This window comes from Ranitomeya imitator, chromosome 3 (genome assembly GCF_032444005.1).
Source record: "Ranitomeya imitator isolate aRanImi1 chromosome 3, aRanImi1.pri, whole genome shotgun sequence".
Lineage (NCBI taxonomy): Eukaryota > Metazoa > Chordata > Amphibia > Anura > Dendrobatidae > Ranitomeya > Ranitomeya imitator.
In genome coordinates this window covers 43,309,048-43,336,390 of record NC_091284.1, presented here as the reverse complement: position 1 = coordinate 43,336,390, position 27,343 = coordinate 43,309,048, and the positions used below count along the sequence as shown (strand labels likewise).

General features: G+C 44.2%; 1 protein-coding gene across 1 annotated transcript; it reads right to left on the bottom strand.

The window, feature by feature from the left end:
- Nucleotides 1-2,372: 2,372 nt before the first annotated feature.
- SOD1 (superoxide dismutase 1) lies at nt 2,373-26,559 on the bottom strand. Its single transcript, XM_069760836.1, has 5 exons — nt 26,404-26,559; nt 9,891-9,984; nt 5,482-5,551; nt 4,719-4,833; nt 2,373-2,651 (listed from the first exon to the last, which is right to left on the bottom strand). The coding sequence occupies exons 1-5, from the start codon at nt 26,467-26,469 to the stop codon at nt 2,544-2,546; spliced, it is 453 nt and encodes a 150-aa protein (XP_069616937.1). The 5' UTR covers nt 26,470-26,559; the 3' UTR covers nt 2,373-2,543.
- Between the last annotated feature and the right edge of the window lie 784 nt (nt 26,560-27,343).

Genomic DNA, 27,343 nt, shown 5'->3' with positions numbered 1-27,343 from the left:
CTGGCCCCTACACACTGTAGTACTTTCCTCTGCCCTCAATAGGGCAGAGAAGTACTGCTCCGCAGGAGTGCTGATGCCAGGGAGCGATGAAAAAGCACGAGGGTGGCATGGCAAGACGATGGAAAGTGCCAGACCCAGACCTGCAACCCCCATTGGACCAGACAGGACCACCCCCGGGTGAATATAATATAACTTATATTTCTTCACTTGCAGGTTAGACTGGGGGGGATTATCTACAGCATAATAGAATGCTGTAGATAAGCCCTGAAAGGCGATGTCCCCATCTTATAGCGACAAAATCTGCTGACAGGTTCCCTTTAAGGATTTGAAATTCTGGTAGATCTTCAAAGTATGTACACCAGCCACATAGTCTAAAGCCTAGATCAGAGTGTGTAGGTGGGTTATGAGATCTGATAACAGATTTACTTTAAGCATATATGAAGGCATGAGCAGGATATTATTGCATCAGATCTCAACACAAACAATATACATTTTTATCTAGATCTTGAACTGACTGGTCTACTTACTTTGATCTGCCAGAATGTCTTATCCTTACATTACGATTAGCCAGTAGAAAGCAATGGTTCACGAGTAATCGTATGTAAGGTTATTCCAGAATCTGTTGTTATACAGCTTAGCTCTCAATGCACGTGCTGTAACCAAAACACTAATATCCCAGCAGTTTTACAGATCCTTCTAAAAGCCACATGTACAGCCCATCCCCTAGTTACTCCATATCAGGGTATTCATACATTTGTGTAATTCTCCTCTCCCCCAGTTACGGCTGGCTGCCCTGTGTACATCCTGCATGCCCATGTTTAAACATTGGTATGCAGGGACATGTGTTACATGCAGATGCGTCAGCATGCAGCATTTTGATGTGCCTGCCGACCACATGGGAACACGAAGTTGCTTTCCCGTGCAGCCGGTGGGCATGTCAAAACTCTACATGCAGACACATCCACATACAACGCATGTCCCTGTTAAAGATAGGTATGCAGGATGCATGCGGAAGTAGGCAGAGCATAATAGAGGATGTGTGCAGCCCAGCCAAATGCAAGTGGGAAACCAGCCTAAGGGTATGTGCACACGTTGTGGATTTTGCTGCGGATCCGCAGCTGTTTTCCATGAGTTTACAGTGCCATGTAAACCTATGGAAAACAAAATCCGCAGTGCACATGCTGCAGAAACGCTGCATTGTTTATTCTGTAGCATGTTTATTCTTTGTGCAGATTCCGCAGCGGTTTACACCTGCTCCATAATAGGAATCCACAGGTGTAAAACAGCAGGTGGAATCCGCACAAAAACCGCAGTGCTTTTTACCTGCGGACTTCTCAAAACAGGTGCGGAAAAATCCAGAGGTTCCATCTACGTGTGCACATACCCCAAGAAGGAGGAACAGGGGAGCTGCACATTTCCCCCTGTTGCATCAAAGTGAAATTCTCATCCAAAATCTTTAGTATAAATTGGAATTGTGGCTTTGAGAGCCACAACATATCAATTTACCCTGCATGTACATTCCACAGCATGTGCATAAAGTTTCCTCATATCTCATGCACATAACCCCTTTAACAGGGGTTGTCAGAATTCTATGAGCACATGATCTTATACTTGATTTGCACACTTCCAGCCACATTCCAACTAGACTTGTCGGTCTCACTCAATTCACTTCTATGTTGTGATGCAGTGCATGTCTAGTCAGCACATGACCACATGTACGAGTATGTAAATCGCACACTTGTGGTCACATGCCTAGCACTGGAGAATCCTGACTGTGGTGTGAGAATTCATGAGTCGGTTGAGCTAATTTTTCAAAATTCGGTTCAGATTGTGGTTGGCGGCTAATATTGTTTTTGCAATATTCACCAAACACAACCAAATGTCGTTGAGCCAATGGGACTAGAAATTACCTAATATGTTCAGAACCGATCAAATAAATTTAGCATGAATAGCTTAACAATATGGCACAAGTATGGCAGATTCGGCGACCAATTCCAAACTTATTCACTCAACTCTATTCATGCGGCTCCAGTACTGGGCCAGTGACTGCAATTTGTATACATGTGGTCACACGCCAACTAAACGTGCACTGCTCCATAGAAGTGAATTGAGCGAGACCAGACATGTCTAGTTGGAATGTCACTGGAAGTACGCAAATTGCATACCTAAGGTTACATGATCCTGGAGGAGAATCCTGAAGGTGTGCACTGAAGATTCATATGTCTGCAACAATAGTTCAAAAAAAAAAAAAAAACAGAACAATTGCACAAATCTTAGCAGCCATAAAAACACTTTGGCTGGAGCAAAGAGGGAAAATACACATAGATACTCAGAAGCAAATTGTCATGAACATATGAAGACAGAACACTTCCTCCACATAATGGAAACACTTCCACATTTATTTCAATGACCAAACAACTGGAATTTAGAAGTTTTATAGAAAATGATCCAACGTCAGAGCTGCTGCCAGCACAAAAGAACTATGCTGCAGATGAACAGGAGGAGTTTCCTGGACAGTTTGTGGCCAATCTTTCATCCTTCTGTTACTGACATATTCCGATGACTCCACAGGCCAGACGACCACCAGCATTGCCAGTGACCAGACTCTCATCGTCACCACCTTTCCCCAAGTCATCTTCTTTTTCATGGACCTTAAGGGATAAGAAGAAAAAAAAAAAATATATGAAATCCAGAAATCAAACCATTAGATATACAATACTGTCATATGATTGATGCCCAGAGTGAAGGTGGCCGAGTGCTGACAGGTTAGTTGGTGGTCATTGACACAAAATGTGAAGGATCCACATCACGCTACCTCACCTGATGTCAATGTTACACCAGCGGAATCATGTGGGTAAGTTCTCCCAACTTGTACCAACTTGACATTCTGCACCCCCTGGGGACACACAAGGCCAGCTTGGCAGATTTGGTAAGTTCACACCGGGCGTTTTTGCTACAGCAAAACCTGATTGCTTGGCAGGAAAGAAGCTGCGGCAAAAATGCAGGTTTAGGTGCCTATTTGGTGAGTTTGTGTCTTTGTCCATGCGTTTGTGTCCATTGACTTTTCTGCAGAAAAACTACAAATGATACCTGCGTTTTTCTCAACACCCATTCAAGCCAATGGGTGAAAAATGCTGCAAGAATGTTGAAAGTAGTGACATGCTCTGTCGAAACAAACAAAAAAAAACAGCAAAGCACAAAATCAGGATGAAAAAAAAAAAAAAAATGTGTGCATGAGATTTCGGAAATCTCAGGCTTTGCTGGTACTATAAAAAGCTGCTGAAAATTAGCAAAAAAAAGCAGGAGAAAAAATGCCCAATGTGAGCACTAACAGATACCTCCTGTCGATACAGGCCCTGGGAGGCACGGGGAGTGAGAAGATGGCCCATGTAGTTAGTGACACTCACCCACAACCCAACAGGCCCTTTTCACTAGAACCAGTGAAGCAGAACCTTATCAACCCAGTAGAACTGCCACCAGTTATTTGTTCAATATAAGCCTGATCCATTAACAGTGTTTTATCAGGCCAGAAACCGTTTCTGGTCAGCATGAGAGATTAGGCAGAGAAACGGACGTGTGAATTTGTGGGTCAATATGAGAGCAGCCCAAGGTTAAGTTACATAATTAATTGCCTTAAGGGCACACTAGACAATACACTATATACACACACAATGGTTATACATATACATAATCAGATATGCAAATGCAATAGTGGTAGGACAAAAAGATATAAGAAGAACATAGTCAATTACCAATTAGATGAAAGGCCTGGCTTGTGGGGGGAGGGGCTGCCACATGGGAGCCTTGTGAGACTTGTCCTTATATGATGTGTCACGACCTCCCAGAGAAAAAGCAATAGGAAGTGCTGCACACAAGCATTTAACCCTCTGGGCCACTCCCCTCCTTTCCTCTGGGCTGAACCTAAATCATCTCCCCTGGAAATAAATCTCCGAAAACCTAGGAAAGGACTCCTTTCTGGGCGGTCGTAGGGCAGCAGCTCTGGTGCCGCTGAAACTGGCCAGGGCCCTGCTACTCAGACTAAACACAACTTTACTACCTAGCTGCTAGTGGCCGTTCTATGCATCTCCCATCTTGTGCATGTTAGAATGACAAGACCCAGACAGGCGCTTGCTGTGGTCTGGGGATCTTGGAAATGTACACGATGTACAGCCAGGATGCACAGTCTTCCCTCAACTCCTTATGAAATCCTAGCTGGCTGAACAAAAAAAAAAAAAACTCAAGCCAAAAGGTTTGGATCACAGGGGGGGGTCTTCCAGTAGAAGGTTGCATGTCAGCTAGCTTTTTACTCCTTTGTATGAAGCTGGGGAGGTTTCATGTTACTACTTACATGTTAATACTACTTACATGTTACTGTGGGTTCAGGATTTGAGCCTATATCATTTGCCTCCAACAGTAATGGTTGGTACTCAGTTCTGCCTACTGCAGTTACTTCTACATGCTGTTGTCAGATACTAACCACAGCGAGCAGCCTGGGTGAATGGATGAGGGGTGCATCTCTTCCTTGCCATATAAATCATAAGGTGCAGACCTGTGTGATCACACCGCCAGAACTGTGCTTTGAGCAATTTTGGGAATTTTAGGACAAACCCTATGAATCTGTAAGTAGTAAGTAAAAAAATAAGAAATTGTGGTCCCTTTTTAAGTGTTAGATTTAAGTAGGTCAGTTTCCGATGACATCCCCTTCTGTTAACACTCACCACTGCTGTGCGACCGATGATGTTATGTGCTCCTTCCAGTGAAATAAGCTTATCACGGATCTCAAAATCTGCCTTGCCGTCTTTGGAGGTTATGTTCCCAAGATCCCCAACGTGTCTGAGGGAAACAATTGTAGACAAAAGGGCATGTAAGGACGAACAGCAATAAATTTTAATTCATCCTCTCTGCTGTAACTTACACAATGTCCTACATGCCATCTTAAAGGGGTTGTCTGGGACTCGCACACTGATAAGAACCAGATGTGCAGAGTTGGTGAACTGCACAGTGGTTGTGGCCAGGTAAACCGCACAATGGACCAGCATCACATCTGTGCTCCACACTGCTCCCAGTGTAGAGTATTGAGGACTGATTACCGGTAGAAGTTTGCCGATTCTACAGCCACCTGCCTTGGCCCATAGAGGCATTTTAAAAATAGCGACAACCCCTTCAACAAAAAAAGTAAACTATGAGCAACTATGCTTGTGTTATTTTGCATGGGTAAATCGCTGGCGTTGGCACATGTAAAGCAGGAGGAATATTCATGGTCAGGCCAGATGTCCCTGGTAATATCGGGCAGACCTGAACCTCCATGTTGGTTCTCTCTCCTAGAGAATAGGAACACCAGGTTTGCCTTCACATCAGTGAGTAAAGCTGCAACACATGTGACCCAAGGCTGGTATAGCAAATCTCCGTGATTGGATTTAATGTTCTGTGCAGTTAATCAGAGTAAGACCCCAGTAATAGTGTATAGGTCCCAGCAGTTACCTCATTTCATCTCCTGGCGCTCCATGTTTCTTGCCATGTGGGTTGAAGTGTGGCCCAGCACTGACACAGCCTGTAGAGACAGTACACGTTCTGGGTTGCATTAATGTGCCGGGATAAATGTTGGATGGTAGGAGTCAGGGGTTTAATTTAATATTGCAAATTTAATAGCTCCATACATCAAAAATTAAAGGGGGGTGTGCACATCACATTGTCTTTAGGAAAGCATTGCTCCCCACGGCTGACAGTCCAGACCTGTGGTGTAGAGAGGTGGTCTAACCAGGGAGAGCGGAGCACTGAAGAACAAAGCCTGTAGGTGGCGTGCACTACTTACCTCACCCACGCCAAGACTGTAGGGTGGCCAGGAACCTAGGAGACCAATTGTTCCTGATCCTGGACAGCACCCTACACTTCTAATGTACCAAGAAGTAGGCACCCATCATTGCCAATATGGGAGTCCTTTCCTTTTGGACAAAGATACAGAACATCTGCAGCCACACAGGAGCCCCACCTGCAATTCACATCCCTTAAAACCCTCCGTCACATACAACTGATCTGACAGGCGCTTCTCTTTTACTTTCATTTCTCCTTCCTCACCAGATTGTGAGGAAACCCCCTCCCTCCAAGTAGTCTCCTGTCTCTTGAAGGTCTGTGAAACCTGATATCACAGTTGGATTTCAGAGCTTCAGGGGAGAGGATATAGCTGCACAGATCTCTCAGGCTCATTGTATGTGAATACGTCACATTCAGTAAGGTTGGTATTTTATGTTTTTATTCATCACAATAGTTTATTTAGCTTGTTTTATGAATGTATAGCACAAAATGTGAGGATATTTCATAGAAATAAGGGAGATTTTATAAAAGAAAGTGTGCTGCTCAGGCATATACAGTAGTTCCCTAACATATTCCTTCTCTTGCTTCAGATTATCTGCTGAAATGGAGAGGAAAATGTACAATTTATCCAAACAACTTGATGTTGAGGAAGTAACAAACATGCTGTTAGATGATAGAGACCTCACACTGAATGAGGATTTAGGAGAGGAAAGTGAGATTGATTCTCATGATGAGGTGGAAGAATGTGTCCTGGATTCTGAAACAGAGCAAGATGGTGACAGTGGTGAGGATGAAGAAGTTGGATCATATTATATTGGAAAAGATAAAAATACTAAATGGAACAAGAAGCCATTCCAGAAAAAACGTAGGGAACCTTTAAACATTATTACTCACCTTCCTGCAGTAATAGGAACTGCACGTAATGCAAAAACTGCAGTTGAATGCTGGAACAGTATATTTACAGATGACATTCTGGACTCTATTGTCACATATACCAACCAATATATAGACATTATTAAGGACAAGTACATCTGCAACAGAACCATCAAGCCCACAGATGAAATAGAACTGCGTGCTTTTTTTGGATTACTGTACCTTGCAGGAGCTTATAGGGCAAATAGACAAAGTTTGGAGGAACTTTGGGGTAAAGATGGGGATGGAGTTGAAAAATTTAGCCTTATGTCCATAAACAGATTCAAGATTCTAATTCGTTGCCTTCGGTTTGACGACAGAACTACCCGAACCGAACGCAAAACACATGACCGACTTGCTCCAATTCGTGATATATTTCAAAGATTTGTTGTAAACTGTAAACAAAGTTATTACCCTGGAGAGAATCTCACTATTGACGAAATGCTCCCTGGTTTTCGTGGTAGATGTGCCTTTCGTCAATATATTCCATCAAAGCCAAACAAATATGGAATAAAAATGTATGCCCTTGTTGATGCCAGTAAGACCTACACTTACAACCTAGAAGTTTATGCAGGAAAACAACCAGAAGGTCCTTACTGTGTGAGCAACAAACCCATTGATGTTGTAAAAAGACTGGCTGAACCCTTATTTGGATCGGGTCGCAATATTACAGCTGACAATTGGTTTACAAGTTGTGATCTGATTGATTATCTGAAAATTCAGAAGCTGTCATATGTGGGAACTGTAAGAAAAAACAAAAGGAATTGCCGCCACAGTTTGTAAGTGTGAAAGACAGACAACAGTACAGCAGTATGTTTGCATTCCATAATGGAAAGGCTTTAGTTTCCTATGTACCACATGCCAAAAAAATCGTACTTCTTCTATCAACACTTCATGATGATGCTGCCATCGATCCTGGGACTGGGGCAGAAAAAAAACCGGAGATAATTACATTTTACAATGCCACCAAAGGGGGTGTGGATACAGCAGATCAGATGTGCTCCACTTTCAACGTCAGCAGAAACATCAAACGCTGGCCAATGGTCATATTTTTTGCTATGTTGAATTTGGGTGGTATAAATTCACAAGTAATTTATCTTGAAAACAAGCTTGAACCACTCCGTAGATGATTGTATCTGAAAAAATTGGCCCATGAACTAGTACTTGGAGAGCTACGCAGGAGAAGCGTGAAAACAATCGGTATCCCCTCTCGCCTTCAAGTTCAGCTCAAAAGGTTCTGCCCAGAAGATGATGGTGAAAAGTCACCATCTGCACCACCTCACAAAAGAAGGAGATGCACCACCTGCCAAACGGAAAGCGGAACCAGAAGGCTTTCAAATTATGAATGTCTCAAATGTCATAAAGCAATTTGCCTGACACATGCAAAAATGGTGTGTAATTCTTGCTATTTGCTCTGCAAGTGTGACTTTTCTGGGGAAACCTCAGCATCTACTTCTGATTGAATATGTTTTTAATAGTACTTAAGGTACCTTAAAATTAAGTTTGTGTTCAAAAATTTTCTTTGTACATTTTTTTGAGAGAGTCGAACTGGGGACTATTTGGCGGGAGTTTTGAAAAGTTTGTATTTCATAGTTATTAGTTTTATGTTAAGTAAATGTTTTTTTTTGCAACTGATTATGTGTAGTCTCTTTTATTACATCCCTATGAAGGTCACTGATCACTTTTAGAGCACTGAAATTGCAAACATTAGATATTATAGGTATTTTTCCAGCAGGCGCCTGACAGGCACATTGTATGTGAACTCGTTAGTCCGAATATTGTATGTGACGGAGGGTTAAACTGCCTTCACAACATGTAGTTTGTGATTTTTGTCAAAAATGACAGTAATAGAACATTATAACTTATGCTGCTATGCATATGTCAGTGTTTATACACAGACCAGGTGTCCATGCAAAACACGGATATGCCTTTCCAGCAGCAAGGGCGATAAAGGCTAATACAAGTCTGGGTCCATGAAAAACACGTACAGATGACTTCCATGTGTGGTTTGTGTTCACTATTGCAATTTAGGAGAAGCTGTCATTTCTCTTCATATGCAACCATCAGTTTCATGAACGTGTTTTATACAGACGTGAGTGATGCTTTAATGTTATCCTCCATTTACCAATTTGTTCAATTTGCTGTTTCCCCACCCCCCCCAAAAAAAATGTTATGTGCCACATATATCTTGCAATGGGTTATCACAGCTTCTAGTCTCCCATGGAGACTATTGAGGCAAGTGAAATGTAAAAAAAGGTTTTTAAAAAAATAAAAGTATGAAAGTTCAAATCACCCCCATTTAAAATTTAAAAAATAAAATCATGTGGTATCACTGCGTTCAGAATCATCCGCTCAATAAATAAAATTAATCCAATCGGTAAATGATGTAGCAAAAAAAAAAGTGTACAAACACCAGAATTACATTTTATGGTTGCAGCAACATTGCATTAAAATGCAACAACAGAGGATCAAAAGATTACGTCCACACCAAAATGGTATAATTAAAAATATCAGCTCAGGACACAAAATAAACCCTCACCCATCCCAAGATCACAAAAAAAAAAAGGAGATGCTACGTGACTGAAAACGGTGCAATTTTTTAAACTATTTTTTAACAACAAACTCTGGATTTTTTTTTCACCATTTAAATAAAAAACAAACCTATGCATGTTAGGTATCTATGAACTCCTAATGACCTGGAGAATTGTAATGTCAGGTCAGTTTTAGCATTTGGTGAACATTGTAAAGAAATTTAAAAAAAAAAAAAAATCCCAAAACATTCGTGGAATTGCACTTTTTTGCAGTTTCACCGCATTTGGAATTTGTTTTCCCGTTTGAGTACATGATATGGTAAAACCAATGGTGTCGTTCAAAAGTACAACTTGTCCCGCAAAAAATAAGCCCTCACATGGCCATATTAATGGGAAAAAAAAAAAATTATGGGGAGCAAAAAAACAAGGGCAAAAACGAAGGGCTGCAGTGTGAAGGGATCAACATTGTGTTCAGGCACCAGTTCCTTGGCCCCATCTGGGCTTGCATCAAAACCCCCAGCAGGATTTGGACATTTGCACCAACGGTGCAATAGAGTATAATGGTGAGGTAAAGTGCAGTAAATGAAGGGAACAGCAGGAGTGAAGGCCAGTTAAAGAGTGGTTTATCTCCCTCACCATTAGTGTTATCTCCATAAGCATGGATATGGAAGCCATGCCGACCATCTGTCAGACCCTGAATGGAGCCCTTTACAATCACTTCACCACCATCCTGCAAGAGAAAAAAAAACTGTTTACAAGATGTTATACCACTTAAAGGGAAGGTGCCACCAGTTCTCTTGTATTTTTTTTTTTTTGTGAAATTAAGCTTAAAATAGTAATTAAAATGTATTAATGCAGTGTTTGCAACCATTTCTATATGAAAAATATTATATATTTTTCTACAAATATACATATTTACCACTAGGGGGAGCATTCGGTTTTAGATCTCAAGCAGCTATAGTAAGATTTAGCAGCTTTACTCTTGGCTGGAAAATTGGGGCAGTAACTGCTGACATCACCATTTCCCTCCCCTTTTGGGTGGTCCAATATCCCTGGGGCAGAATGAAGAGCAGCATCACAGGGCAGCGCCATTTTGTGTGTGACCGCCCTGTGATCTGCTATCACCAGCAATTACTGCATCAGAGGCACAGCTTGTTTACAGAGGAGCAGAACACAGTGGGCTCAGCAGCATTTTTTGTGAACAACATTCTTGCCATCCCCCTTCCCCCACCTTAATCCCTGTCCTGTCAGCTGCCCTGCTCTCTCTCCAGGTGTCACCTCCCTCTCTGCAGGCTGTGAGTGCAGCTTACTGGAGATCACAGGGACTGTGTGTGAGGGGGAGGCAGAGACACAGCAGGAGAAGCACACAGGGCAGCATGTGAGGAGCAGAGGATGTGCCTGCTTGGAGTACAGAGGAGCAGTGAGGGCTTCTTCTGTCCTGCGACAGATAGCACAGGGCTATAATAAAATGGCAGCTAGTCACACCTACAGCAGTGAGTTGTGCAGTCCACAGAGGCATGCCCAGCTCACTGCTGATGCTGCTACAACGTTAGAGATAGGAGATAATAGACCAGCGCTGACCCCATGTCCATGGGGTGCCGTAATCTGACACGGATAGTGCCCTGCTACTGCTGCAAAACCAAGATGTCAGCCCCCAGTGCATTCTTTAAACTCATAACACATGAAATCTGTTTCACATGCATTTCAAACTTGCTTATAGCAGCATGTTATGCTACATTACAGTGATGTATTAGTGACCTACAAACGCGGTACCTTCCCTTTAAGTCTCAAACTACAGCCTGGAATACAAAAAGTTGCTTGGACTCAGATTTCGTTCTTTCAGCACAATGGTGCACATGGCAGTTTACAGTGCAAGTCAGGGGCTCAGTCACAGCCAGGGTGCCACCAACTCATTGCAAAGTGCACAAGCATTGGGCAGATCTACCCATCAGGATCAGTGCAGCTGATGGGTCCATTTCTAAAACATTCTTCCTCAAAATTTTAGAGAACGTGCACCTAATCAAATTCTGTGTTCTTCTGCTTCACTGCCCCTGTACACTTATCACTCAAATGCAAACACTAAGCTGGCAAGAAACACTACCTGGTCATACCAAACTCCTACCCACTATGCTCTTTTATTAATGGGGTTATTCAGGACTTTGTGCATATTGGGCCAAGAACCTGCAGGCAGCTAGTCGCCAACTATTCTGATGCTTAAAGGGCCACTGTCACCCCCTCCAGCCGTTATAAACTAAAAGAGCCACCTTGTGCAGCAGTAATGCTGAATTCTAACAAGGTGGCTCTTTTAGTTTTTTGTTCATGTATTCCCAAAATAAAGCGCTTTGAAATTTATCCAAAATACCTGTCTTTGTCCATGGAGGCGGGTCCTCACTCCCCAGCTTGAACCGGTACTCTGCCGTCACTCCAATCTTCAGGGGCTTTCGGCGCCGCCCCCTCCGCGCTGTTTTTGCTTCAAAACCTGCGCCTGCGCTGTGTACAACTGTGTGGGGCAGGCGCATTAAGCTCTGGCCGTCTGACGTCCCAGCCAGGCTTACAGACTGCGCCTGTGCGGGCAGTGCGGCCACCCACCTTGGGAATCCCAGCCCCGCAGTGTGTTATGCATTATGCACAGTGCGGGGCTAGGATTCCTGGGCATGCGCACTGCGTGTATCAGCCTGTCACCCAGGTCCCCCGCCTTACAGCGTCTGTATATTCAGCTGATCGTGCCTCCTAGCAATCACCGGGAAAGAATTGCTAGGAGGAGGCACGATCAGCTGAATATACAGAAGCTGTAAGGCGGGTGACCTGGGTGACAGGCTGATATGCAGTGCGCATGCCCAGGAATCCTAGCCCCGCACTGTGCATAATGCATAACACTGCGGGGCTGGGATTCCCAAGGTGGGTGGCCGCACTGCCCGCACAGGCGCAGTCTGTAAGCCTGGCTGGGACGTCAGACGGCCAGAGCTTACTGCGCCTGCCCCACACAGTTGTACACAGCACAGGTGCAGGTTTTGAAGCAAAAACAGGGCGGAGGGGGCGGCGCCGAAAGCCCCTGAAGTTTGGAGTGACGGCAGAGTACCGGTTATATCCTCAGAAATAAGAATACAGATAAATGGGAAATGTTTAAGAACATCCTAAATAGGCAGATTAAGCGGTTTATACCTTGTGGGAATAAAAGGACTAGAAATAGGAAAAACCCAATGTGGCTAAACAAAGAAGTAAGACAGGCAATTAACAGTAAAAAGAAAGCATTTGCACTACTAAAGCAGGATGGCACCATTGAAGCTCTAAAAAACTATAGGGAGAAAAATACTTTATCTAAAAAACTAATTAAAGCTGCCAAAAAGGAAACAGAGAAGCACATTGCTAAGGAGAGTAAAACTAATCCCAAACTGTTCTTCAACTATATCAATAGTAAAAGAATAAAAACTGAAAATGTAGGCCCCTTAAAAAATAGTGAGGAAACAATGGTTGTAGATGACGAGGAAAAAGCTAACATATTAAACACCTTCTTCTCCACGGTATTCACGGTGGAAAATGAAATGTTAGGTGAAATCCCAAGAAACACTGAAAACCCTATATTAAGGGTCACCAATCTAACCCAAGAAGAGGTGCGAAACCGGCTAAATAAGATTAAAATAGATAAATCTCCGGGTCCGGATGGCATACACCCACGAGTACTAAGAGAACTAAGTAATGTAATAGATAAACCATTATTTCTTATTTTTAGGGACTCTATAGCGACAGGGTCTGTTCCGCAGGACTGGCGCATAGCAAATGTGGTGCCAATATTCAAAAAGGGCTCTAAAAGTGAACCTGGAAATTATAGGCCAGTAAGTCTAACCTCTATTGTTGGTAAAATATTTGAAGGGTTTCTGAGGGATGTTATTCTGGATTATCTCAATGAGAATAACTGTTTAACTCCATATCAGCATGGGTTTATGAGAAATCGCTCCTGTCAAACCAATCTAATCAGTTTTTATGAAGAGGTAAGCTATAGGCTGGACCACGGTGAGTCATTGGACGTGGTATATCTCGATTTTTCCAAAGCGTTTGATACCGTGCCGCACAAGAGGTTGGTACACAAAATGAGAATGCTTGGTCTGGGGGAAAATGTGTGTAAATGGGTTAGTAACTGGCTTAGTGATAGAAAGCAGAGGGTGGTTATAAATGGTATAGTCTCTAACTGGGTCGCTGTGACCAGTGGGGTACCGCAGGGGTCAGTATTGGGACCTGTTCTCTTCAACATATTCATTAATGATCTGGTAGAAGGTTTACACAGTAAAATATCGATATTTGCAGATGATACAAAACTATGTAAAGCAGTTAATACAAGAGAAGATAGTATTCTGCTACAGATGGATCTGGATAAGTTGGAAACTTGGGCTGAAAGGTGGCAGATGAGGTTTAACAATGATAAATGTAAGGTTACACACATGGGAAGAAGGAATCAATGTCACCATTACACACTGAACGGGAAACCACTGGGTAAATCTGACAGGGAGAAGGACTTGGGGATCCTAGTTAATGATAAACTTACCTGGAGCAGCCAGTGCCAGACAGCAGCTGCTAAGGCAAACAGGATCATGGGGTGCATTAAAAGAGGTCTGGATACACATGATGAGAGCATTATACTGCCTCTGTACAAATCCCTAGTTAGACCGCACATGGAGTACTGTGTCCAGTTTTGGGCACCGGTGCTCAGGAAGGATATAATGGATCTAGAGAGTACAAAGGAGGGCAACAAAATTAATAAAGGGGATGGGAAAACTACAATACCCAGATAGATTAGCGAAATTAGGATTATTTAGTCTAGAAAAAAGACGACTGAGGGGCGATCTAATAACCATGTATAAGTATATAAGGGGACAATACAAATATCTCGCTGAGGATCTGTTTATACCAAGGAAGGTGACGGGCACAAGGGGGCATTCTTTGCGTCTGGAGGAGAGAAGGTTTTTCCACCAACATAGAAGAGGATTCTTTACTGTTAGGGCAGTGAGAATCTGGAATTGCTTGCCTGAGGAGGTGGTGATGGCGAACTCAGTCGAGGGGTTCAAGAGAGGCCTGGATGTCTTCCTGGAGCAGAACAATATTGTATCATACAATTATTAGGTTCTGTAGAAGGACGTAAATCTGGGGATTTATTATGATGGAATATAGGCTGAACTGGATGGACAAATGTCTTTTTTCGGCCTTACTAACTATGTTACTATGTTACTATGTTCAAGCTGGGGAGTGAGGACCCGCCTCCATAGACAAAGACAGGTATTTTGGATACATTTCAAAGCGCTTTATTTTGGGAATTCACGAACAAAAAACTAAAAGAGCCACCTTGTTAGAATGCAGCATTACTGCTGCACAAGGTGGCTCTTTTAGTTTATAACGGCTGGAGGGGGTGACAGTGGCCCTTTAATTTTACTAATCAAAAGAGAAGCTCTTCTGCTCTGTATATGGGGAGCCAGCTGTCAATAAGCATGACATCAGCAGTGACACCATCATGACATAGGAGCTGGCTGTCAATCAGCATGACAGCAGTAACATCTAGTTGACAGCACAGTGGAAGAGAAGACTCTGCTGTGTTGACAGGACGTCAGTAGAAGCTGGGGGACTTGAGTGTGTGGTCCATCAGCCTGCAGAGATCAGCACCAGGCAGTTAGCAACTACCCGCCTGTCCTTAAAATAAAGCAATACATTTTATATTTTATTCTTTTCTTTACATAATTTGTCCCCCAACAGGAGATAAATCATAAGATGTTTGGGGAACTATAGAATAACTAGATGGAGGCCTGATGCTATCGCATCGGGAGGGTGGTGACTGTGCTGCTCCCAGCCTGCGCCACCATCCATATGCCCCAATGCTGCTCCATAAAGGTTGATGGCCCCCATAAGATGCTCCATAGCATAATATACCCCGTATGCTGCTGTGATTAAAAAAAAAAAAAAAACACACTCGCCTCTCGTCGCCCAGTGCCTGAGCAGGCAGAGACACCAGTGCGCTATAGGGGTACGGTGCAGGAGTCGCTGCTGACTCAGGCCCCCGGCAGTTGAGATATTCACCTGTCCCCGTTCCTCCAATGCGCGCCGCTCTGTCTTCCAGGTCTCTGGCTCTGACTGTTCAGGCAGACGGCGTGCACCAACCACGTCATAGCGCCCTCTGACCTGAACGCCATAGCCAGACGACGCAGAAGAGAGCGGCGTGCAGCGTTGGAACGGGGACAAGTGAATATAGCCTCGCTGACCCTCCCTGGTCATACTCACCCCATCCTGACACGGTCCCTGCTTCTTCGTCAGACATTGCAGTATACGTTCAGTGCTTACGCATACCGCGATCTCCAGCAGCCTGGATCCCAGCGGTGGGGAGGGGTCCTTGCGGTGTGGGGTTCTTGCAGCGGGGAGTCCCATCAGCAGGGGGTCCAGCAATGACCTGCTGGTGGTACTGCGCAAGGGCCTGGTACCACCAGCAGGTGCCCTATTGGAATACCCATCACTTGGGTATTCCAATATGGCGGTCGGCATACTTCCGCTGGGGCGGATTGAGAGATTCGAGGACGTCCAGACGGAAGTGGATGACAGACAATATAAGGTAATTATATAAATAGAAGTTTTAGTTAAAGGGAATGGCAGCACAGAATGACTGTTTAACCCAAGTAGAGGCGCTTAGTCTATCTCCTGAAAGCTTGCACCAAGAGGCAAGTTGGGGCTGGCACCATTCCAGTAGAAGGAAGTTATGAGGAAGGTGGTCTTACAAATTTGCTTTCAGTATGTGGTCTCACTTTGTTGAACACTTGTTTTATATATTCACTGCATGTATATTTGGTATTAAACTAATTCACTCTTGCCTTTTATTCATTCACAGGCCATCGACTCTTCCTATATTTAAATTTCCCCTCACCATTAGTTTTCATATTCTACATATATTCTTACATATTTATCATCCACTTTCCTGCTGTGTTGTCACCCTCACGTTCCCCTATTTTAAATACTACTAATAAAAAAAATAAAAAAAAGTAAGTGATTAGTCCAATAAAAATGTATATTTATATGTGCTCATTTAGGCTGCACCACTCTTTGTAGGTTTTTCTACACTATAGCAATGGTAGTTTTGGCAATCCCCTTTAACCTATTCTGTCTACTTCAGTGCAGTGTTGCTTTAAAAGTGGAAAGAGCGAGTGGGTAGAAATCCCTTGTACGCATTATGTACAAAGGTTACATAAGGACCAGATCATAAACCAGGAAAACCAGTCACAAGCTGGAGAGGAGGAGATCAAATACCCTGCAGCCTCGGATAGTCACACTGACAGCATGCACTTATTTTGCACCTTTGACCTCAATTTTTTCAGACTAAAAGTCCAAAGAGCGAATGTGAGGCTACAATGTGCAGAAAATCCAGAGGCCCTACCAGGGTGCAATCCTCTCCAGTAATCTGACGAAGGGTTTCCCCCACTTCTAAGGTTCACTTATGGCCCCCCCAAAAGCCATAATCTCTACAATTAAATGACGAAGCTGAAGTTGGTTTCTTATTCGGCAATTTTTTCTTTTCTGTTTTTTATAGGTTTAACAACAAAAAATGATCATCACAATAATAACATACAATGCAGCGAGGTGTCCTGATGTGAATACACTTAGAAACGGCTACAAAAACAATAAAACTGGCACAAAAATGGGCATCAAAGTGGGCACCAATGAGCGCTGAAGAAAGGGTTAAATGCCTTTGGGCCACTGATCTCACACTGCAGACATATAGAACAGGGCGCCCCACATCAAAACCAGTTATTTCCAGCCTGGCCCAAATGGGTTCTGGGCATAAGAACTGGCATCAAAGTGGGCAGACAGTCAATTTTGGCCATTTGAATAAGTAGCTGATGATTTTAAGGGGTTAAATGCCTTTGGGCCACTGATACGACACTTAAAATACACAGACAGTGATGCCCTCCATCAAACCCAGGTCCCTTCAGCCTGGCCCAAATGGGTTCTGGGCACCAGAACTGGCATCAAAGTGGGCAAGCAGCCCATTTTCGCAGATTTGAATAAGTAACTGATGTTTTTAAGGGGTTAAATGCCTTTGAGCCACTGATACCACAGTGCATATGTCAGGAAACAGGAAGAAGTCCTGATTACTTCAATTACACATACAGCGCTCTGAGCTGCAATTTCCTCTGCCTCCCCACACAAGGCTGGAATTCTAAGCCACTCTTTCTCCCTCCCCCCTCTATACAGCTGTAATGTAAGACGAGCCTGCCAGCGTCATTGAAGAATTTATATGGCCCTGTGCTGCTGTCACAGTAATGCCAAAAATTGTCATATTGTGAGTGTAGTTTAAGAAGGACATGGCTAACCACACACACACACTCACAATGCAGCTGCAACCCCTTGCTCTTCCCCCCCACTCAGCTTTACTCCTACCCGAAACAAAGCCTATGATAGAGACTGGGCAACCTGATACTAATGGTGGGCAGGGTGTGGCTTTAAACTGCAGGTGACCAATCCGGCAAAGCCACCCGTTGTCCCTCCCCTCTCACTCAGGAATGCCTTTGTCTGAGACCTTGGAATAAGGTAAAGAACTATCCGATCAGTGCATATCATTAACCAGCCCTTTAGTGATGTCACAAGCTCAGAAGTATAAGTCACTATACTCTTAGACCAGCTATCAGTCTTGGCCGGGAAGCGATCTAACACAGCTAGGCAAAGCTGTTCCATGCATCTGGATGTATTTATCCTCCTAAGCCACAGGCCAGCCACGATAATAAAGTTGTCTGTGTGACGGGGTGTACGGCAGAGCAAGAAGGGACAACAGGCCGAGGGATGATTCAACAGATTTATTATCAAGAACGCTGGAACAACACATGCAGGTAGATCTACAGAGTCCACAATTAGTCCAACAGAACAGGTTCGGGGGCACCTCCCGATAATCCTTGTGCCAGCTAACAAAGCAATAGTCCACACGAGTCCTAGGGATCCCAAAACAATCCCACGAACGACGAGATATGTCCTCAGCTCAAGTCTCGCCCCGTTCTCTTCCGCAGTCCCAGATGGACATGGGGTCTTGCCTCAGCTAAGAATCCCCACTCCTTCTCCTTCAAGGATCAACTCACATCTGATCTCAAAATAAGAATGGATTGTCTGAGCTCCTGGGATCCGCCCATGAAGGGGGGTAGGGGTCACACCTTCTATTCAATGGTTGGGTCCACCAGAAGATTCTAGACTGGTGGGCTCAGCTTAATCTATGTAGTATGTACATTTGACTAGCCACCTGCTGTGAGGAAGAATGGCTATTCCTCCACTAGTGATGTTGACAAAGCTTAATTACATTAGAGCTTAGGGCTGCAAGTATTGGGGGAAGGAGACCTATTGTTACAGGTGAACTCCCAGCACAAGAAAATACATAAATTACAGCTAATAGAAACCAGAGAACAGTTACATACATCAAATGGCATATTATTCAAATACAGGACAGGGCAAAAGTACATATCATGACAGTCTGCAGTATGCGTTTTTTCCCCATAGACTAACATTACAGACGTTTTGCTACACGTCGCAACCGTCGTGCGACGGTTGTGCCATGTTGTGGCGGACCGCCTTTGACGGGGTGTACGGCAGAGCAAGAAGGGGCAACAGGCCAAGGGATGATTCCACAGATTTATTATCAAGAACGCTGGAACAACACATGCAGGTAGATCTACAGAGTCCAAAATTAGTCCAACGTAACAGGTTCGGGGGCACCTCCCGATAATCCTTGTGCCCGGTAACAAAGCAATAGTCCACACGAGTCCAAGGGATCCCAAAACAATCCCACGAACGACGAGATATGTCCTCAGCTCAAGTCTCGCCCCGTTCGCTTCCGCAGTCCCAGATGGACATGGGGTCTTGCCTCAGCTAAGAATCCCCACTCCTTCTCCTTTAAGGATGAACTCATCTGATCTCAAAATAAGAATGGATTGTCTGAGCTCCTGGGATCTGCCCATGAAGGGGGGTAGGGGGTCACACCTTCTATTCAATGGTTGGGTCCACCAGAAGATTCTAGACTGGTGGGCTCCAAGTAGTCTATGTAGTATGTACATTTGACTAGCCACCTGCTGTGAGGAAGAATGGCTATTCCTCCACTAGTGATGTTGACAAAGCTTAATTACATTATAGCTTAGGGCTGCAAGTATTGGGGGAAGGAGACATATTGTTACAGGCGAACTCCCAGCACAAGAAAATACATAAATTACAGCTAATAGAAACCAGAGAACAGTTACATACATCAAATGGCATATTATTCAAATACAGGACAGGGCAAAAGTACATATCATGACACCGCCGACACAAAAAAACGTTCAATGTAGCTTTTTTTGTGCATTGTGTCCGCCCCCTCCTCCCCGCAACTCACAATGGGGCAGCGGATGCGTGGAAAAAATGCATCCGCTGCCCCCGTTGTGCGGCGCTTCCTCAGCATGCGTCGGTACCTGGGCCCGACGCTATGCGACGGGCCGAGCCCGACGCTAATGTGAAAGTAGCCTAAGCCACAGGCCAGCCAAGATGATACCATGACATAACCTGTAAGTTCTCTTTTCAACGTTAATTCTTTTTTATTTTGTAATCTGTAATGTACTGTATTTTCCGGCGTATAACACGACTTTTTAACCCCTGCAAAGCATCTCAAAAGTCGGGGGTCGTCTTCTATGCCGGGTACGGCATGTGCAGGGAGCGGTCCTGTATGGTTCCCAGGATCTAAAGGAGAGGAGACTCTCCTTCAGGCCCTGGGATCCATATTCATGTAAAAAAAAAAAAAAGAATAAAAATAAAAAATATGGGATACACTTACCCTTCGACGGCCCGCGGCTCTCATCGGTGCAAGGGCCGGCCTCCAATCCTAAGGATGCATTTAGCGAAGGACCTTCGGTGACGTCACGGTCACCCGACCAGTCACGCGACGCCATCAAAGGTCCTTCGTTCAATGCATCCTTAGGAACGGAGGCCGCCTCTTGCGCCGCTGAGAGCCGCGGGCCGTCGGAGGGTAAGTATATCCCATATTTTTTATTTTTATTCTTTTTTTTACATGAATATGGATCCCAGGGCCTGAAGGAGAGTCTCCTCTCCTCCAGACCCTGGGAACCATCCGCACCGCACATGCCGTATAAGATGACTGGGCATATATGGATCGCCCCCAGACACAGGGCCACGCGTTCTCGGTACCGGGCCTCTCTTGTTCGGTTCTGAGGCTGTCACGGTGGCTAGATCCGGTCCGCGACCCTGCTAATGGGCGTCCAATGAAGGTGGTGCAGTCTGTCAGGGGTTCGTGATGCCACCTGTGGTGTTTGGTCAGGGTGACCGACGCTGCTGTGGGGTCCGCTGGGGTGATGGAATGGCAGCTGGATGGTATACCTTCCCACAGGTGAAATATGTCCCCAGGGCTTCCCAGTAAGGTAGATGGTAATGGTGTGAGGCGCAGTTAATAACGAGGACACAGGGTTGCAGTCTATTTACCTTCTTCCTGTTTCCTGACATATGCACTGTGGTATCAGTGGCTCAAAGGCAAATGTGGCACCCCTAGGGGTATTTGCCACAAAAATAGTTACTGACAGTAAATGCAAATACTAAAATAGCAAGACTGCACTACCACCTCCGGCCAGAAGGGGGAGCTCCAGAGACTCCCCTTGATCCATTCTGGTCTGAGAGAAGAACTGGCAGTTGGGCTAAGGAGCTGAAAGTGAGAGGTCATACAGTTGAATCTCTAACAGCCCTGTGACTGTTACCAGGCCTAAATCACCGGCCTGAGGAGAAGAGGGATAGAGAAAAAAGACATTGTGAGAACCGGGTAGCATTAATCACTACCCAGAACAGGCGCAAAGATGGATACCGGATCCGTGGCTGTATTCATTACATATAATACAGCAACCGGAAAAACGTGAGGTGATATCAGCTTCACTAGGGTCGGACGCAGCAACAGACACAGAGTTCAGCGGTACTCCTGGAGGGGGTAAGCCGATAAAAGGACTCGGGTTGCCCGTCGAACCAGGACCCGGAGGGGACAGATTGGGCCGGCAGCCAGTTCACATACAGCAGCAGGGCCACACAGATATTGCGTACAATAAGAGGCGAAGACCCCAGCAGGGTCAAAGTAACTCAGAGTTCCCATACAGACTCCGGTGACAGGACTGGTTGTAAATCCTTTTTTGTTAAAGTAAACTGGTTAAACGTTTCAGTGCCTCAGTCTTTCATTTGGACAATAGTCATCTATCCAGGATTGGGATCATCACCGCTGGGAGAACCTGCTGCTGATCAAGTAAGTGCCTGTTCCCTCACGATACCCTTTACACTGTGCATTGCCTGAGGCCACAGCACCGGGTCAAGCCACCCGTGACACCCCCCTCAAGAGACAGACCCCATTGGTCCGGTGCTGGGTACCCCGGTCTCTTGGGCGTCACACATTCAACCCCTTAAAAACATCAGTTACTTGTTAACCCCTTACTGACCTCGGACGGGATAGTACGTCCGAGGTCAGCTCCCCTGCTTTGATGCAGGGCTCCGCGGTGAGCCCGCATCAAAGCTGGGACATGTCAGCTGTTTTGAACAGCTGACATGTGCCTGCAATAGCGGCGGGTGAAATCGCGATTCACCCGCCGCTATTAACTAGTTAAATGCCGCTGTCAAACGCAGACAGCGGCATTTAACTACCGCATCCGGCCGGGCGGCCGGATATGAGCGCATCTCCAACCCCCGTCACATGATCAGAGGTCGGCGATGCTTCTCCATTGTAACCATAGAGGTCATTGAGACCTCTATGGTTACTGATCGCCGTAGCTGTGAGCGCCACCCTGTGGTCGGCGCTCACAGCACACCTGATTTTCTACTACATAGCAGCGAATAGCAGATCGCTGGTATGTAGCACAGGCGATCGTGCTGTGCCTGCTTCTAGCCTCCAATGGAGGCTATTGAAGCATGGCAAAAGTAAAAAAAAAAAAAAAGTAAAAAAAGTGAAAAAAATAAAAATATAAAAGTTTAAATCACCCCCCTTTCGCCCCAATCAAAATAAATCAAAAAAAAAAAAAAAACTACACATATTTGGTATCGCCGCGTTCAGAATCGACCGATCAATAAAAAAAAAAAAGCATTAACCTGATCGCTAAACGGCGTAACGAGAAAATCGAAACGCCAGAATTACATTTTTTTGGTCACCGAGACATTGCATTAAAATGCAATAACGGGCGATCAAATGAACGTATCTGCACCGAATTGGAATCCTTAAAAACGCCAGCTCAGCACGCAAAAAATAAGCCCTCAACCGACCCCAGATCATGAAAAATGGAGACGCTATGAGTATCGGAAAATGGCGCAATTTTTTTTATTTATTTTTTCAGCAAAGTTTGGAATTTTTTTCACCACTTAGGTAAAAAATAACCTAGTCATGTTAGGTGTCTATGAACTCGTAGTGACCTGGAGAATCATAATGGCAGGTCAGTTTTAGCATTTAGTGAACCTAGCAAAAAAGCGAAACAAAAAACAAGTGTGGGATTGCACTTTTTTTGCAATTTCACTGCACTTGGAATTTTTTTCCCGTTTTCTAGTACACGACATGGTAAAACCAATGATGTCGTTCAAATGTACAACTTGTCCCACAAAAATTAAGACCTCACATGACCATATTGACGGAAAAATAAAAAAAAGTTATGGCTCTGGGAAGGAGGGGAGCGAAAAACGAACATGGAAAAATGAAAGATCCCAAGGTCATGAAGGGGTTAATATATGTAAAAAAGGGACGTTTGCCCACTTTGATGCCAGATGTGGTGCCCAGAACCCATTTGGGCCAGGCTGGAGGGACCTGGGTTTGATGCAGGGCATCACTTTCTGTGTATTGTAAGTGTCATATCAGTGGCCCAAGGGCATTTAACCCTTTAAAAACATCAGTTACTTATTCAAATCTGTGAAAATGGGCTGTTTGCCCACTTTGATGCCAGTTCTGGTGCCCAGAACCCATTTGGGCCAGGCTGAAGGGACCTGGGTTTCATGCAGGGCATCACTATCTGTGTATTTTAAGTGTCGTATCAGTGGCCCAAAGGCATTTAACCCCTTAAAAACATCAGCTACTTATTCAAATCTGTGAAAATGGGCTGTTTGCCCACTTTGATGCCAGTTCTGGTGCCCAGAACCCATTTGGGCCAGGCTGGAAAAAACTGGCTTTGATGTGGGGCGCCCTGTTCTATATGTCTGCAGTGTGAGATCAGTGGCCCAAAGGCATTTAACCCTTTCTTCAGCGCTCATTGGTGCCCACTTTGATGCCCATTTTTGTGCCAGTTTTATTGTTTTTGTAGCCGTTTTTAAGCGTATTCACATCAGGGCTCCTCACTGCATTGTATGTTATTATTGTGATGATCATTTTTTGTTGTTAAACCTATAAAAAACAGAAAAGAAAAAATTGCCGAATAAGAAACCGACGAATAAGAAACCAACTTCAGCTCCGAATAAGAAACTGAACGAATAAGAAACCAACTTCAGCTTCGTAATTAAATGGCCGCCTGAATTTATAAAGCGGAGACCAATTATACCAGCAGCAATTTATATAAACCCTGCTGGGAAATACATTACACGGGTTGTGTCTACATGATCAATCATTGTACTTTCAGCAGCCAAATTTAATTTATTTTTATTAAAAGATCAGTTCATACAAAGCTGCAGATTAACAATTTACCAATATACTTCATATCGATTCCTGACATTTTTAAGTCTCCGATTACTTCCATGCAATAGAGATAATTATTGCTTCCAGTGAATACAAACCTATCCCGTCAAGTGAGGGGCACAACAAGACAAAAAGGCATCTCGTGCTGTAGAGTGACCGGATTTGGATACTATTTGGCATTGGTTTTATGATCGACTGGAGCATCGAGTCTGGAACCTCTATGATGCCGAGAAAGGGCCACAAAATTGATTTTGCACTGTAGCCTCAATAGACTATAGGGGAGAAATTCATCAAGACCACAATGTTTAGCCAGTTCATGACCAAGTACATTTTGGGGGGTTTATCATACAAACTTTTAGTGGCTCAAAAAAAAAAAATTCTCAAAAATAATTTGCTTATTTTGTACAATAGCTGGGGCTTAGTTTTTACATTATTTTAGATTAATCTCTGCTGATACAAATATAAAATTTTAATGAACGTCTATTTTTTGCTTTAGTTTCAACTGCAAAGGACCCTTTAAGAAAAAAAAAAAAATTAAGTGTGTACCCCCTTTCAGTAGAAATAGTTTTTATATATTGTGGTGGGACTGAAAACAGCAGTTACAACTAGAATTTTATTTCTTAATTTATTTTTTGTGTGCACTTTACAGTGTGCCACCTCCCCCACCCATAAAGTCTTAAGACCCTTGGGGGCATTTGAACAAATTAATGTGGTTCATAAGATTTTTCCTGTAACTAGGGCTGGTATAGTAGTCAGTTACAGAGTAGAAAAAAAAATTTATTTTCTGCACAGAAGTGTCAAGTGGTTTTCCTAGGACCCATCAGATAGGGACAGATTGAACACATGTTGTATTTGTGCCGCGTTTCAGTGCATATTGGTCACAGAATCTGAAGAACGCTGAATTCTCATGCACACATTGCGTCATTGTTACTTGAAAGTTTAAGTCTCCAGAATGTCAATTCTATTAGTGTTTTTGCAGCAGATTTCACCCATACCAATGAATGGGAAAGATCTGCAAAAAAAAAAAAAAGTACAAAAATGCAGCAAAATACAAGTTTGATGACTTGACTGTTTTTCCTGCCAAGAGATGCAAAAATGTTGCGGAAATTTCTGCATCAAATACTTAACGTGGGCACATTAACCTTAAAGTCCATAGGCGGTGCTGAAGTAGTTAATATGCTGCTCTTATTCAGGGGTCTGCTGGGGTGAGATACCCTAAATTCATTAAAAGGCACCTTCTGAATCTGGTGCGTCTCACCTGCCGTGCACTAGACAACAGTTCTGTGGTGGAAATTACGCTTTTGGTGAGGCAATACTTCCTCCAAGCTGCACTTAAAGAAATATATATATATATATATATATATATATATATATATATATATATATATATATATATATATATATATATATATATATATATATATATATACATATACATATATATACACACACACACTTTTTTTTTCTTCACAAAATGTTTGTGTGTCTACACGAGGTGCAAAAAGCTCCGCTCCTTTTCCAGTTCTCTTGATAAGCGGCTGGATGAATCACAGAAGATCCTCTGCAGGTCGGCCCTTGTGCAATTCATGTCGCAAATGGATTTTTTAATCTAAATCATGTCAACTCCCACCCCCAAATATAAGAGTGCGTTGACCCACTAAACGCCCAAGCGCACTCCAATGGCATGTATATAAATATGAAATAAAAGAGTGGGGTCTGCATCACTAAAAATGTACTCCTGCCCCTCCATTCACCATAATGTGGTCAGACCCCACCAGTTTTTACTTCTATGAAAATGCCCAGCCTGTTATCGCCATGCCCAGCCTGTTATCGCCATGCCCAGCCTGTTATCGCCATGCCCAGCCTGTTATCGCCATGCCCAGTCTGCAGTCACTCGAAGTAGCAGCCTTCACATGACAGCAAGCAGAGGTCTTGCACTGTAGGACTTTGCTACAGTAGATCAGAAAGTCCTGTTTCTAAACACACAATGAGTTACTATGCACAATGATGGGTGCAGTAGTACTTCGAGCCGCTGCACGTATTGTGCCCATTGTGTGCCAAGGGAGGATTTGCTCATGTACAGGCATTAGACTGGGTGTTATGCAAGCAGCAGCCATGGAGGAGGTTATGTAACTGCACGCCCTGCAGAGATATACAAGAACTACAACACCCAGCAGAGTGACAGGGTTTGCTGGAAGCTGTAGTTTAGCATCTGCAGAAGCAACAGGCTGCAGACTACTAGTGGTATAGATGTGCAAATCCAAGCCGCACCCTGCTGAACAGGCAGCCTGAGACTTGTAGTGCCACACCACCTGCACACTATGACAACTGCACCCCATGCACCCCAGCAGCGCACTCATTACTGAGCATGCGCCAGTCCAATTACCGTGAGTCAGCATAAAAGCATGCCTACCGGGGCCCAGCACATGCACTGCACGGGGAACTGTAGAGAGGAGGGGAAGAAAAAAAAAACGCAGAGCGGCTTGCCTTTTCAAAGTGCACGACTCCGGTCACATCCCCGGTGCCCTTCAGGACGCAGATTGCTTTCACCATGTCTGCAGGCTGCGCGCTCACACTGACTGACAGGCCGGGGACAGGGCCGCTGTGTATGGACCAATGGCAGAGGCGTTCCCGTGTGGCGCCTCTTTATTACTGACCAATAAGAGGCTGGTTTAGGCGCACGTGACAGCTGTGGGCCTCTACTGTTACAGAGCGGGCGGGAAAAAGCACCAGTCTGGCGTCCTGTCAGACATTACACAGTGAGGCCGCCTGAGGCGCCGGGCACTGCCATGCTCTGCCATAATGGGGGGCACTAACACACTGGGGGGCACTGATGACAACTGAGGGATTTGTTTACCGTGTTGTCATAAATGGAGATGATTTTCTTGATTTAAAAAAAAAAGGTTCAAGTGGAAAGCGCTTCAGGATGGAAAAGCTGATTTTGTTTAGGGAAATTTATGAGTTTGGGAATAATTTTTTTATTTCCCAAAGCATTTTTTGACAGCTTTAGGCCATACACACACTCAGGCTTTTTTTTTTCTTTTTTTTTACAGAAATTGAGCAGTTTTGCTATGTTCGCAGAGTTTATTTTGTACGTACAGTACAGACCAAAAGTTTGGACACACCTCATTTAAAGATTTTTCTGTATTTTCATGACTATCAAAATTGTACATTCACACTGAAGGCATCAAAACTATGAATTAACACATGTGGCATTCTATACTTAAAGGGAACCTGTCACCCCCAAAATCTAGGGTGAGCTAAGCCCACCAGCATCAGGGGCTTATCTACAGCAGGGGCGGATTATCAGAGGGTCAATATGGGCGGTAGCCCAGGGCCCAGTGGTCTGGGGGGGCCCTGGGCTACCACACATATTAACCCTCTGATAATCATCTGTGAGTCTGTGACTGCCCGCCGGGCGGCGTTT

Coding starts and splice junctions, on each gene's coding strand:
- SOD1 (XM_069760836.1), bottom strand. CDS start 26,469: ATGGTGAAAGCAATCTGCGTCCTGAAGGGCACCGGGGATGTGACCGGA. Junction 9,985..26,403: donor GAGTCGTGCACTTTGAAAAG/GCAAGCCGCTCT, acceptor TTTCTCTTGCAG/GATGGTGGTGAAGTGATTGT. Junction 2,652..4,718: donor TCATCGGTCGCACAGCAGTG/GTGAGTGTTAAC, acceptor TTATCCCTTAAG/GTCCATGAAAAAGAAGATGA.